This window comes from Podarcis pityusensis (assembly GCF_964106645.2).
Source record: "Podarcis pityusensis genome assembly, chromosome: 4".
Lineage (NCBI taxonomy): Eukaryota > Metazoa > Chordata > Lepidosauria > Squamata > Lacertidae > Podarcis > Podarcis pityusensis.
In genome coordinates, this window is record NC_138027.1 from 61,710,568 (window position 1) to 61,726,082 (window position 15,515).

The 15,515-nt window shown below is 39.9% G+C and overlaps 1 protein-coding gene across 11 annotated transcripts in view; it reads left to right on the forward strand.

Annotated features, from left to right (window-relative positions):
* Positions 1 to 15,515, forward strand: part of DMD (dystrophin) — a 1,019,805-nt gene that overhangs the window by 835,987 nt on the left and 168,303 nt on the right. For all 11 annotated transcript variants that reach the window (XM_081003446.1, XM_081003453.1, XM_081003448.1 and 8 more), the window contains 3 exons: positions 2,027 to 2,183; positions 7,930 to 8,050; positions 8,682 to 8,950. In XM_081003446.1, coding sequence (XP_080859572.1) covers positions 2,027 to 2,183; positions 7,930 to 8,050; positions 8,682 to 8,950 — 547 coding nt within the window. The remainder of the gene's footprint in view (positions 1 to 2,026; positions 2,184 to 7,929; positions 8,051 to 8,681; positions 8,951 to 15,515) is intronic.

Consider the following 15,515-nt stretch of genomic DNA (forward strand, 5'->3'; position numbering starts at 1 on the left):
TCTCATCTAAAGTAACCATCTCAGTGCTTTATAACAAATTCTCCACCTCCAAGGCAGTCTTCTCAGACACTCTTTTTTTGCCCGTTTGTACTCTGTATATAGGTAAGATTCAGGGGTGGCCAAAGGCAGAAGCCTTTTCAAAGTTATATATGAAATATTAGCTTTGTGCAGCTGTAGCCCTGAAGGAGTCTGTGTGCGTGTGTAATGACAGAAACCATCTTCATAACATTAGTCATTAAAAATAAATATGTGAACCTGAAAAATATTGATGGCTGAAGTAAGAAGAAAATGATCTTCCCTATAGGCAAGCCATAAGGAAAGGAATATAGCTCTTTGAAATATTTCTTCACATGTCCTTTTTTTAACCCATGAACTTAGTAAAATAAAGAGGTACAAGAAAAGAAACACGGCATGTTAGCCTTTAATAAAGGAGCTTTTCTATGGTTCACTTGTTGCCATTTTGATACCAGTGACATTAATGAATTTGAAAATAGTAACCCTGGTTTATCATGGTTGCTTTGTCTTCTTGAATTAAACATAAAAGAACATTCTTTCACTGGAGAAACAGTAACTATAATGAGGGGTTTAGTATAGCCACAACATGTAGGTGGGAAACACAACTAAAGCTTAAATCTTTATTTCTCAAGAAAGTGGGAGGCAGAAAAAGAGAGTTAGATCCTTATTCCTCATAATAGGAGCACTCAGTCTCATTTCAGTTGGGAACAATTCATGTCCTGCAGTTGAGAACTGGAAGAAGTCATTTGCAACAACAAAAATTAAACTGTTATCATACTGATTATCTCCATCTGAGATAAATAATAAACAAATTACAACACCTGAATTTTGTAATTCTGGCAGCCCTGAATGGGTTACTTGCTTTTTAAAGTTTTCCTATTGTTTCAGAGCTATTTGATGTGCTAATTTATCGTGCATAATCCACCTTATTTAATCACTATACTAGTATACAGTATATTTTGTTTCAGCACTTTTTGCTTGCAAAGCTCAGCCTTTTACTTTTAATAGCAAACTCAAATAAAAGATACACTTATAACCTTCTTAGTGTTCAAAGGATGGAAACATCAGGTGTATTATTATTTTTCTGAATGTAGGTTTTTGGCTTGAATAAGAGTTTATAATAGTGAATTTTAGGCAAGAGATTGAATGCAATTCTTACCATTTAAAGTGAAAGGGAATTCTGTTATTGACATCCAGGAAAGCAATATGGAATTCTTTGTCATTATAATCTGTAATCCTCTAAGCAGTATTTTCTTAAAATCCTCAAATTCACTGTGTAGTGTGGGGTCAAAACCACACTGTCACACCCTGTTCTTTCCATTTCTGCACTGGAACTAATCTCTTGTCATAGGAATCCATACATTACAAAATCAGTGGATTTTGTAATGTATGGATTCTACAGATAATGTCATTGTGCAGTGGGTACTATATGTGCAGGGTCTTATATAAATAAATGTTCCACTTGTTGTTATTGTTAGAATTTTAACCCACCCGTTAGCTGAAATGGGCTTCTTGAGAGTTTTACACGTCAATAAAATACAGACACTGCCATCAGTCTTACAATCTTGAAAGACATGAAACAGAAAAATGGAGTGGAAGGTAGCAAGCTTACATGCTAGTTATTGATTGCCCATTCTTCTAATGTTTTCCTAAGAAGGAAACTGTTCAAGGAGAGGAGGAGCCAAAAGTTGCTGGTCTCTCAACAGTGCTGATAGAGTAGTGCTACACTCCTTCTATTCCTCCTTTGATATAGCCTAATGGGATAGCAGCTGCCAGTTGATGGATAAAGAAACCTGTCTTCTCAGCAGCATGGGTAGTGTCTCTACTACTACCTTATCTGCTGGTAGCCTGGTAGAGTGATTTGCATAGGGCAGTATGTTTGTAATAGCATAATGTATTAATTTGTGGCCTGGGCAGCATGGGTGTGCTCTCCAGTAGTGGTAGACGGTGTGATCTTAAGATAAGGCTGAACAGTTCCTGAACATTATAAATACACTAATTTATTTTCCAGGTCTCATCTAGAAGCCAGTTCTGACCAGTGGAGACGACTACACCTTTCTCTTCAGGAACTTTTGGCATGGCTGCAGTTGAAAGAAGATGAGTTAAAGCGACAGGCTCCCATTGGTGGAGATCTTCCCACAGTGCAAAAACAGAATGACACCCATCGGGTACGGACATTCAAAACCAGTTTTATGCAGTGCATTGTAGGGTCTGTTTGGAGAAGGTTAATAGAAGGTTAGGAATAATTAAAAATGATTGGAAATTGGCTTTAAAAAAAACTAGTCATAGCTAGTGTTAAACCACAATCCATAAATTTGTTGAATAGATCAAAGAGCTACAATTAAATATGAGCAAAAACTTCACTTTCTGGCCACGTGGAAGGAAGGAAGAAGGGGAAAGTGCAGGAGCCTAGGCTAGTTCACATAGCAATAAACCATAATTTAACATTATGTTCAGATATCACCAATGTTATGTCTGCATCAGATAGCTGGGCGGGGGCCCATATTTCTCTGTTTGTCTTATATTTTCTTTAGTATCCAATTGTACTTGCTCCTATCTTTGTCAACCTGTAGGGGGAGTTTTCCTCTAAAAGAGAAATAGAAAAAGCATACAGCAAAGGTGGCCAGTAGCTCCTGCTTCCTTTCAAATAGGTCTGGAGGAGAAGACTACCAATGGCTACTAGCCATGATGGCTATGCACTGCCTCCATAGGAAGAGCCTCTTATGCTTCTGAATACCAGTTGCTAGAGACCGCAGAAGGAGAGAGTGCTCTTGTATTCATGTCCTGATTGCCAGTTTCCTACAAGCATCTGGTTGTCCACTGTAGGAACAGGATGCTGGACCAGATGGGCCATTAGGCTCTTCTTACGTTGTTATGTTTCCTGCAAATTCCCTTCATATTCTTGTTTGTTCCTGGGAGACCTTCAGAATCCCCAACAATCAAGCCCAACATACTCATGGCTACTTTTGAAAGTGATGAATGTAACATGTGATCCTGCCTTTAGAAAGGCTGAGTGTAATAAAGAAATCCAGATTTATCCTATCCTCCTTCAGAACTCTAATTTTTCCCAGCAAAGAAACTGAAGATAAAACAGAAACTAATAAAGCAGCTACCCCAAAGAAATTACTTTCCTGGTAACATTTTCACTACTAGGTGGCGGACAACTAATTCTTCCGTGCAACCTCTCCTTTTATAAATGTTTGACATTTTTAGCTAGTGTCCCTTAGTGTCACAGTATGACTATATAATGATTGATAATGTTTATAGAGCTGTCTCAATCTGTCTCAAAGTTGAGGGCATGCAGTCATTAAGGCTCAAAGTCATGAGCCATATCTACTTACTTTAGATTGGTCTCACTGACGCACCATTTAAGTCTCTGGGATTATTTTAGGACATCTCTGAATTAAGTACTTTGCAAACCCCATGCCACATTGATCCCTTGCAGTCTTGATATCAGTGTTAAGTTCATAATGCCTTGGGGAGTAAGAAATGCTGTAGAAATGCATGCTGTCAGAAACCAAATCTTATGTCTGAGTTTATAAAAGCCTTGAACATGCTTCTGTTTTCTGTCACACCTACAGGAATCCATATGTTGTGGTCACAATAATGTTTCTCTTGATTATCAAAGCTATCCACCATTCAGTTGTTTGTAAAAGCTCCCCACATACACACCCCTTGCAGCAGAACTTTTATAGCAGAATATAAGACCTGTCTAGTTACTGGCACTTTGGTTCCCTGTGGAACAAAAAGAACAAAAGATAATCCTCAAATTTAGGTCATCCTGTCTATTCTTCAAAAGTCTCTTAGGGGGAAAGGGTGGAAAGTAAGACATGCTTTAATGTTGCCTTTGATAGATTTTTATTTGTACTTTTCTGTTTCCCCACCCCAGTATATATTCTGAACTGAGGAGACCTTGTATTGCCCTATAAATTTTCCGTATTGACACATCTGTTAGTGTTTAAATAGGCCACTCTTTGCAATCCCTACAATACAATTTCAGTTTCTTCACCCTCCAAGGGCCACATGCAAGCTGTGGGTGCAGTGAAAAAATGTTTGATGACTGTGGAGGCAGCAGGTTGCATCCTCATCATGTCACTGGGCTGCTTCTGTTTCTGTTTTTTCACCTTTTTGTCATTTCCACAAACATTAGTGGGGTGTCAGGACCCCATAAAATTAGCCTGAGGGGACTGGAGCAAGCCCACAAACGGAGGGTTAGCCAGTTTGTATCCACAGCAAAAATAATGAAATGGCAGTTATTGAAAAAATACCTTTCATGCACTTCTCTTCTTCAAGTGGGAAGTTCCCAGAGCAGTTTTGCCATGGTCTGGTTTGTACACCACAGCAAGCCAAACTAGACGTATTGAGATGGCACAACTGTGGAGTGAAGCTCCTCCTTAGTCCTTTTTTCAACCATGCTGCCCTGATCTAAGCCAAGGTTTGGCTTACTGTGTTGTCCAAACCTGGTTGGGGTAAGTTTGCTACAGCTTGTGATTGGTAGGAAGGAAGCTTAACCACAAGACTTCTCTGGCTGTGGGCTCCTCTTGAGGAGCTTACATGTTTGTGGAGTTTTGGTAAGCCATAGGTTGGTTAACATCTCATGTGAACAAACTCAGTGTCAGTTTTCTTAGCAGAGTAATGGAAACATGTGGCATTTGTAACATCTGTGTGTGTGTGTGTGTGTGAGAGAGAGAGAGAGAGAGAGAGAACGAGAATGCAGCCCTGAAGCTGCATCAGTACTCAAAAACAACAGCAATGCCCTGGACCCTCAAGATCCCAAAACCTAGGACTGTTTTCTTTCTCCTTGGTGAAATTTGTAGTTTTGGGTCTATTATGGGATGTCATTAAGTAACAATGTTCTCTTTTCATTTGACAATGCTAAACAAAGTTCAGATGGGGAAATAAAAAATTTAAGTGAGGTACTAAAATAAAAGTTAATTTAAATCCATTTTACTACTACTTCCTCAAATTCCACTAAAATAAAATATCAAAAGAATACATCCCCAACAGAAAGGATGCTTTTGTCATTAAAGCATAGCTTCCTCTTTTGTTACCTTCATCACTCATTTGAATGTGTCTTCTTTCCTAGTTGGAGGTGTCTTCTTTTCTAGTTGAAGAGATTTAAAGTCACCCTTGAGAGCCCTACAAGATCCTAGTGACGTTTTGAGATGAGCAAATCAATGTATGCATTATTAAGATAGTGGGCAGAATGCCATTATAGCTCAGGTGTTCATGACAAATAGAAGGGCTTAAATAAAGTAGTTTACTTGTTCTTTTGGCAGGTCATATATTATGTGTGTTCGATTTCCTCTGCACTCGCCACAAACTGTGGAAGAAGTTCAGGAATTCAATAAAATTAGCCTGAAATCATTGGCTGTAAATTAGCCATACATTTGGGCTAATTTTGTTATCAATGATAGTCAGCTTTCTTTTGGCATGAAATTGTCAGGAAGCTATGATTATAAATTCTGTTAGTAAACTTTTTTTTTTAAAGTCATTCATTGGCAATTAAAGGCATCAATAGTAGCTACTACAGTTGAATTAATATACAATTTGGAAAAGGATCCTAGTATAGAAAAACAATACAGCAGGAATGACCTGTCCAAGTATAACGCTGACAAATTAGTGACACTGATTTAACATTCTTTTGCTGTAACTGACCTTACATTTCCAGACTGGGGACAAAAAGTATTAGGATGAAGTATAAGGATGAAGGGCTTAAGAGTTGCAGCTACATGTAGGATGAATAATAGGAAAATATGTTCTCTGTAAGAACAGTTTGGCATGGGAAAGTTGACTCACTAGATTTTTGACAGCTTCTTCTTCTTAGGCTATTTCTGTGTAATGGCTTTGCATACTCCATTTCCATTAGAACCCCAAATAAAAGCATGGAGAAGGGACATAACATCATGCTTTACAGTTTTGAAAATAATTATCTCACTTGAGTTTGTATATCAGGCCAGTGTTTCCCAGTTGTCGGTGTTTATACAGTGGTACCTCGGAATGCGAATGGCATCCGTTCTGGAGCCCCGTTCACATCCAGAAGCAAACGTAACTAGCGACGGCACATCTGTGCACACATGTGTCGCTTTTTGACGCTTTTGCGCATGCGCGTGATGTCATTTTGAGCGTCTGCACATGTGCGAGCGGCAAAACCTGGAAGTAACGCACTCCGTTACTTCCGGGTTGCCGCGGAGCGCAACTCAAACGCGCTCAACATGAAGTATATTCAACCTGAGGTATGACTGTACTACATTTTTTTAGATTTGCCTTGAGAGAGTTTTTGAACGTCTTTTGTTGACCACCAGCGTTACACTTTCCATTTTTAAGTTCGGAATAGAGTAGTTGCTTTGGAAGACAATAATCAGGCATCCGCATAACATGACCAGTCCGATGAAGTTGATGTTGAAGAATCATTGCTTTGACACTGGTGAGCTTTGCTTCTTCCAGTACACTGGTATTAGTTCGCCTGTCTTCCCAAGTGATGTGTAATTTTTTTCAGAGACACTGCTAATGGAATCTTTCAAGGAGTTGGAGATGGCATTTATAAGTAGTCCATGTTTTGCAAGTGTACAGTAAAGTTGATTTTCAGAAGACAGTCCACAGGGCAATGCGATTTAGTGTTGAAGGCCTTAGTCAGGTCAATAAATGCCATATATAGGGGTTGGTTTTGCTTTCTGCATTTTTCTTAAAGCTGTTGAGCAGTGAAAATCATATCCACTGTCCCCACAGAAGGTCAAAAACCATTCTGGGATTCAGAAAGGGTTTCCTTGGATATAGTTAGGAGATGGTTTGCTAAAATCCTTGCAATAATTTTGCCGGCTGCAGCTAATAAAGAGATGCCTTAACAATTTCAGCAGTCTATTGTATGACATTTTAAAAAAAAAAAAAAAAGAGTGATGATTTTGGCATCCCTAAAGTCTGCTGGGATCTCCTCTCTCTCCCAGGTTTTTTCGATGAGCTTGTGAAGTTGTCTAAAAGTTAGGGAGTGCACAAGAAGCAGGTAAATATTCGAGCAACCTGCTTCTAAGAAAGTAAAGTTGCAATCCTATGCATGCTTACCAAGGAGTAATCTACACTGAGCACAATGGAATTTCGTTCTGAGTAAATATGTGTAGGATTTTGCAATAATACTTAATCTTGTGCACATGTATCTGGGAGTAAGATCCACTGAACATAAAATGACTTACTTCCATTAAGTTTCACTATGCACTGCAATAGAGTCTATGACGGTAAGAATACTTTCCTTCACCTTTTATTACTGAGTAAATTATACATCTATATCAGTGTTCAATATATGCTGCAGAACAGTTAGTAGTTAGCATTCTTATTTAGACAGTAGCCAAGTCTACTAAATTTTTCCACTTAGAGCAAAGTGTTATCATGGTCATACTATTGAACTACTTTTTGTGACAAAGTTGTCAGCAACAAGAAAGTTACGGCTATGGATCACTGTGGATTTCATTTTACATTCTAGGAAATCTTTTGCCTCTCAGGCAGCATTAGCTGTGCCAGCACTGTTCAACGTAATACCTCCTAAAACCTTGTCCCTTCCAGCAAGATTTCAAAGTTTTACGAAGTCTGGTATTAGTCACAGAAGGGGTTCAGTGTAACAGCAAACAGCTTAATCGGTGTGCCTTCCCATTTGCAGCACAGTATATGTTCACTGGTCTGAGGAATATAAAACAGCGCTGAAGTGTTCTGGATTTTCTCTCCCACCTTTATTTTATAAACGGAAATATGTCTATTTTGTGAAGAAGAATTCTGAAATTATTTCACTTTCCTTGTTTCTTTCAGTCATTGACCTTTTTGTTGCACATAAACTTGGCTCAAATTAATGCAGGAAACATTGTACAAAAAGTTGACAAAATGAACAACTAGCATGCCAGTTTAGATTTGTATTGTTTCATTTTACAGGCCTTTAAGAGGGAATTGAAAACTAAAGAACCTGTTATATCGAGTGCACTTGAAACAGTGAGATTATTCCTAGCAGAACAACCTTTGGAGGGACTGGAAAAGCTCTACCAGGAGCCTCGAGGTAATTGAATGTAGAGCTGTAATAACATATTGATAGAGGGATAAGAAATGACTAAAGGATCCATAAATTATTATTGTCAGTGTCAGGGCATCTCCTACATATTTGGAAGCTTAGATAGGGAAAGGGGAGGATGAGCAAGACATAAGCACTCAGTAATCTATTTGCATATTTATGAATGCAGCTCAACAAGAGGCAAAACAATTTTGTGCAAATTCACCATGCATTTAGAACAATTTATTACACATCAATTTTAGAATTTATTATCTCTTGAGACACAACTTATTATTCCAAAAGGGTGAGGGACCTTAAAACTAAAATAACTTGCTAGTTTTCAAAATTGGAACCAGTTCATACTTTACAGCTGCAGTCTCACTGCTGTTTCTGAGTAGTTCAGTCATATGTCATTTCAGTAGCACAGGAAAAACTGGATTACATGACTGCTTGAAAGCAGCAGTCATGATCTGGGCTGAATCTGCCCTGCTTTTGCAATGTTTACATAGTGGGCATTAATAGTAGAGGTATTTTCAGATTTGTGCTTATATGAAACATAGCTGATAACTTTCAAATGTTCTTTTCATTTGTGTACAGTTAGTCTATACAAGATCTAACTGTCTTTGTACTTCACTTTTAGAACTGCCTCTGGAGGAAAGAGCCCAGAATGTCACTCGACTCTTGCGAAGGCAAGCAGATGAGGTCAAAACAGAATGGGATAAACTTAATCTACAGTCCACTGAATGGCAAAAAAAGATAGATGAAGCTCTTGAAAGACTGCAGGAGCTTCAGGAGGCAATGGATGAGCTGGACCTGAAACTACGTCAGGCTGAAGCTCTCAAGGGCTCTTGGCAGCCAGTGGGGGATTTGCTGATTGACTCGCTCCAGGATCACCTAGAAAAACTCAAGGTAAAACTATGCTTCCACTCATTGGCATTGTTGAAAGTAAGATATGCTTGCCATTTTTGTGTGGTATGTTCCCCCCACAAGGCTAAATGAAATGTTTATTTTGCAAATAAAGTTTAACAAAGTTAAAGATGAAAACCCTTTAGCAGTATGTCACAGACATATTCAGCATTAAAAATAATATGCCATAAAATTCAGAACTGAGATTGAAAATTGAAAAACTCCAAACACATTCATAAACATAAATCAAGTCTTACTGGTCTAGATCTCTTTTTTTCAAAGATGCAATATCTTCCATTTGTTCCTCACAGACTGAGCATTTTCTCTCTCCACATAAGTTAACATTCAAAATGGCAGCCACTATGATCTGTGTGAAATAATGATTACCTTCAAGCCACTTTGTTATAGCCCTTGACGAAGACTATCATGGATGCGCGTACTATTTGTAACCCTTTTATCATATGTGACACCTCAACTGCATGGAGAATTCTCTCTTCAGGATTTATGGCCACCAAGAATATGCAGATCAGGCCATCACATGTTGTGCAAGACACTTACAAATGTCACATTCCCTGAGTGGAGTGCAGTCATGCAGAAACCTCTACAATCCTTCTGCAACCTTCACATAGAGGTCATGATGTTTGAACTAGCCTTATTAAAAGTCAAGAGAGGTACTGTGGCATAGAGCAAATAGTCTTGGCTGGTCTTGCTAACAGATAAACTCTGAACGTTGCCCTAATTCTGCCAAATAAATATGATATAGGGAATAGGGCAAAACCTGTATTAGTCAATGTGAACATGTTCAGATCATTTTACATTCTTGGTGCCATTGGGAGGGAGCAGGGTTTTTGTTTGTTTGTTTTGATTTTGTTCTTGTTATTATTTTGTGTTTTTTATTTTGTATTTTTATGCTGTGAACCACCCTGACATCTGCAGATATAGAGCGGTATACAAATTTATTAAATAATAATAAAATAATACTTAGAGAAAACTATGTTTTTGTTGCCTTGTGATCAGCTTGGTTCTCTGGGAAAATATGTATTATTAGCTACACTGAGGCTTAAGCCAATAAAAAATTGCAGTTGTTCTTAGCAAGTTTGGCTAACATAGCAAGATATCCTGATTTTCCATAGTAGGTTGCCTATTTGTTTGGTGATGTCATAATTCCTCGCATATTTTTCCAGATTAGGCACATTAGCTCGTTAAGCTACTTTCTGTGTTAAGGATTGCTTGTGGTAGCACATGCTGTTTTACTGCTCTATTAAATATGTAAGAAAGATTTTAGCGCTTTTGAATGCTTCCTTTTTCAGAATTAGTGCAAGTGTGCCTCATAACGTAATACTTGTATCTTTAATAGTCAGTATGAGTGCCAAATGTGAGCATTTATAACAATATATATGAGTAAACATGTTGCTTTAGGTGTATATCCATCCATGCTTTCTGCAGTTTTACAGAAAAAAATAATACAAATGCATATGGCCCATAATAGTAACACTGTAGTTACAAATAACACTGTAGTTAGCAACATCCTTTAACATTCACAGAGGAAAGATATCATGTTGTCAATTAAAACATATCTGTTGTGTATTAAGTGTAAAAAGATCAAATTGCAGTATTAGTAATATATTTAGTCAGCAGTAAGAAAAATGGCACAGAGACTGAAGGTTACCATTTCATTCCAAATACGACCTTAATTTCATGTGTTCACACCAAAGCTTGTAGTCAGTTTCATTTAAGTTGTCCTTCTTCTCTTTATAAGTATCTTATTAAGTTCTCCACTAGCTTCTTGAACAGTTTTAAAGACTACTTCATAATATTTACATTATTACCCTATTAGTAATGTAGTGGGGTGTATGAGGTGTTAGGGGAGGGGAAGTCCCTCTTGTGGGGCACACATCGTGCTTCGTCTGGGTTAGTTTGTCCACCTTTGGTCCCCACCCTGCACTCAGCTCTCTCCTGTGGCTCCTAGTAGCTATCAGCATGTGACAGCAGCAACACCCCGGGAAAAGGCTTCAACTGGCCAGCTAAACCAGGTGAAGGTAAGTTAGAGACTTCCCCTGCATGTGAAGAAAAACTCCAGCAGATTGAGTGGACAAGACCAATAGTGGATACAATGGTTAAGAAGGTGGTTTCTGCCCTTGTAGTAGAAGGGGCAGGTGGGGCTCATCAACCTGGGAAGGTAGCCCATCTAGAAGAAGGAAAACTCCGATCCTAAACCTCTGCTGCCTTGTGAGATATCTTCGGGAGAAAAAAAGGCTAAGGATTAAACCCTACACAAATCCAGAGTGGAGTCCCTAAAACAGCTGGATGGCACCTCATATGCCTCCTTCCAAGCAACACCTGCAGCCAAGCTCTGCTTTCCTTTGGACTACACCAGTAAGGCTGAGAAGGCAGCCCAGGATCTCGATACACATTGCCCAGGTCACTTCAGTGCTGCTACTGCAACAGTTTGACTTCACCCCTGGAGGCTCATTCCACTGTCTCCCAAGACAGACATATGCAAACCACAAAGTAAAGTACAGTAGTGTTCAGTGTGCGTGAGGCAGGTTGCATAAGACTGCTCCTTTTGAGGGTTCCCCCTAGCTTGAAGCAGGATCATCATTGTCTTACTGAGACCTTGAGGAGGTGGTGCATTTCAGGGGTCGGGGAGGGAGAGAGAAAGAAGACATCTCCCCTGCCCCCTGCTATGCTAAAAGCATCAGATAGCAGGCAATGTGAAACACTGTTGCATGTGATCCTGGACAGCCACTGCTAGTCAGAATATGCAGTACATATACTAGTACTAGAGCACTGGCAGCCCTGAATGCAGTGGCGTAGCGTGGGTTGTCAGCACCCGGGGCAAGGCAAGTAATTTGCGCCCCCTAACCCGTGGATTTTAGTAGGGGCAGAGAGCTGCGAGTGCGAGCACGCACCCCCCAGATGTTGTGCCCGGTGCGGCCGGCCCCCCCTGCACCCCCCACGCTACGCCACTGCCTGAATGTGACTATTTCACAGGTATATTGGTGGCAGCAGGTGGTCCTGGAGAATGTGAAAGTCAAAAGCTTTCCTTTTTCCTTTAATTTATCATGAAGCATCATTACAATATAGGAATATTTATATGTTTTAGGAATATGTTTAGCATTGTTAATGCAGTCATAGCATGTAAAGTTGGGTGCACAAAGTATACTGACGAGTAGATCAGCCATATACTTTCCAACCACAATCCTTGCCTGGAACTTAATTTAGTTCCCTTGAAGGCACGGCAACTTAAAAATTGCTTTAACCCGCCCCCTTAAGTCAGAGGGCTAAGCAGCACAGCCACTCAAAAGTATTCCTTCTGAAATATTAGAACTTTGATAGGATTAAAAACAAGAATAAAGCTAATATTATCTATCCATATATAACATAAAGCTAAACTTTAGCTTCAGATGGGCATGCCCTGCTGATTTCAGTGCAAGCTTTGAATGGACATAGAGGAACAGAATATGGCTTTTTAGTGGTACTGATCTTTGACTAGGCTTTTGTTAGCGTGCTGGGTGAACTGACTCATAGTCACATAAAGGTTCTCTGTTCCTTTCTAATCCGTTCCAAAAGTTCAGCACTGGAGCAAAAAAGGTTTTAAAAAGCTTACTGGTTAACTCATGAAAGTAGGGAAAAAACGTTAGAACCTAAAAATGTTCTCTCTCTCTCTGCCTGTCTGTCTTTCTGCTGTATATGGGCCCATTATCTACTCTGTAAGAGTGTCTAGGTGAGTTTTAGGGTCCAATCCTAAACTCTCCCCGCCATCAGGCCTTGTAGTCCTGCTGGTCATGGCGGTTGCAGCATAAGGTGCAGGGGGCAGGCTGATGACTTGAAACAGGCCAGTCACCATGCTGGCACAGAATTTGAGCTCTATGCTGTTGTGCAACAGCAATAAGATGGATCCTGGGCCAGCTCAGCTCCTGCCCACTTCTGCCTTGAGAACACCTTATTTTGAAACATCCTGTCAACAACATTCACACTGACTCCTGTGCCAGAAGAAGAAGAAGAAGAAGAAGAAGCAAATATCCCACCTATCTGGCTGGGTTGTCCCAGCCATTCTGGGGAGCTTCCCACTCAGATAAAACAATAATAAAACATCAAACATTAAAAACATCCAGAAATAATAATAATCCAAATACCTCCACCCAGTGTAAGGGGCTTATTGAATTGCTCTGCCCAAATTTAAATCAACTGCTATATTTTTCATACCGCTAGGTACAATTGCAAAGTGACTGCAGTCTAAACAATGCAACCAGCTCTATGAAGTGGTCCATTTTACAGATCAGGAACTGAGACTGGATGACAGTGAAACATAATTAATCCATAATAGATGTGAGATTGGAACTCAAATTTTATTTGAGTAGTCACCAGTTAAACGTTAATGCAAATGCTAGGGAGCTGCTCCTGTTTTGTGGAACGGCAGCTCTGTTAAGAAGGAAGAACAAAGAAACAGTGGGGTCACTCAGAGGAGAAGATGGTGAAATGCAAACAGGGGACACAGAAAGGGCTGAACTCCTCAATGCCTTCTTTGCCTCAGTCTTCTCCGATAAAAAAAACAATGCCCGACCTGAAGAATTTGGAGCAAATGATTCAGCAGAGGAAACACAGCCCATAATAACTAAGGAGATAGTACAAGAATACTTGGCTAGTTTAGATGTATTCAAGTCTCCAGGGCCAGATGAACTGCATCCAAGAGTATTAAAAGAACTGGCAGGTGTGATCTCAGAACCACTGGCAGTCATCTTTGAGAATTCCTGGAGAACAGGCGAAGTCCCGGCAGACTGGAGGAGGGCAAATGTTTTCCCTATTTTCAAAAAGGGGAAAAGAGAGGACCCAAATAATTACCGCCCAGTCAGTCTGACATCAATACCAGGGAAGATTCTGGAGCAGATCATTAAGCAAACAGTCTGTGAGCACCTAGAAAGGAATGCTGTGATCACCAATAGTCAGCATGGATTTCTGAAAAAGAAGTCATGTCAGACTAACCTGATCTTGTTTTTTGACAGAATTACAAGCCTGGTAGATGAAGGGAACGCAGTGGATGTAGCCTACCTTGATTTCAGCAAGGCATTTGACAAGGTGCCCCATGATATTCTTGTAAAGAAGCTGGTAAAATGCGGTCTTGACTATGCTGCCACTCAGTGGATTTGTAACTGGCTGACTGACCGAACCCAAAGGGTGCTCATCAATAGTTCCTCTTCATCCTGGAGAAGAGTGACTAGTGGGGTGCCACAGGGTTCTGTCTTATTCAACATCTTTATCAACGACTTGGATGATGGACTCAAGGGCATCCTGATCAAATTTGCAGATGACACCAAACTGGGAGGGGTGGCTAACACCCCAGAGGACAGGATCACACTTCAAAACGACCTTGACAGATTAGAGAACTGGGCAAAAATAAACAAGATGAATTTTAACAGGGAGAAATGTAAAGTATTGCACTTGGGCAAAAAAAATGAGAGGCACAAATACAAGATGGGTGACACCTGGCTTGAGAGCAGTACATGTGAAAAGGATCTAGGAGTCTTGGTTGACCACAAACTTGACATGAGCCAACAGTGTGACGCGGCAGCTAAAAAAGCCAATGCAATTCTGGGCTGCATCAATAGGAGTAGAGCATCTAGATCAAGGGAAGTAATAGTGCCACTGTATTCTGCTCTGGTCAGACCTCACCTGGAGTACTGTGTCCAGTTCTGGGCACCACAATTCAAGAAGGACACTGACAAACTGGAACGTGTCCAGAGGAGGGCAACCAAAATGGTCAAAGGCCTGGAAACGATGCCTTATGAGGAATGGCTAAGGGAGCTGGGCATGTTTAGCCTGGAGAAGAGGAGGTTAAGGGGTGATATGATAGCCATGTTCAAATATATAAAAGGATGTCACATAGAGGAGGGAGAAAGGTTGTTTTCTGCTGCTCCAGAGGAGCGGACACGGAGCAATGGATCCAAACTACAAGAAAGAAGATTCCACCTAAACATTAGGAAGAACTTCCTGACAGTAAGAGCTGTTCGACAGTAGAATTTGCTGCCAAGGAGTGTGGTGGAGTCTCCTTCTTTGGAGGTCTTTAAGCAGAGGCTTGACAACCAAATGTCAGGAGTGCTCTGATGGTGTTTCCTGCTTGGCAGGGGGTTGGACTCGATGGCCCTTGTGGTCTCTTCCAACTCTATGATTCTATGATTCTATGAAGATATGACAGACATCCACTATCTGCACTTTGTGGAAACAGTTCAAGACAATTTTCTTTCAACAAGCTTTTCCAGCCTATCTCTGCCTTAGGTGTTCATTTTGAATTGTTTTTAAGTGTATCTTTAGTTGTTTTTTTCTACTGTTTTAAAAACTATTTTAGCTATTTTAATGGTATGTTTTCAGATTACATGGAGACTCGTGTTAAAGGCAATTCACACATTTGTTGTTGTCATTTTAAACAGGACAGTTGTATGACTATCATAATTTTCTTCAGAACTTTTTGTAATTCCGGTATGGTTATTTTCACTTTTCTGCTAGAACAAAGAAAGGGCTAATTTTCTGAAAAGTTTAATGTTTGGCAAGAAACTCTGGCATGTTGACA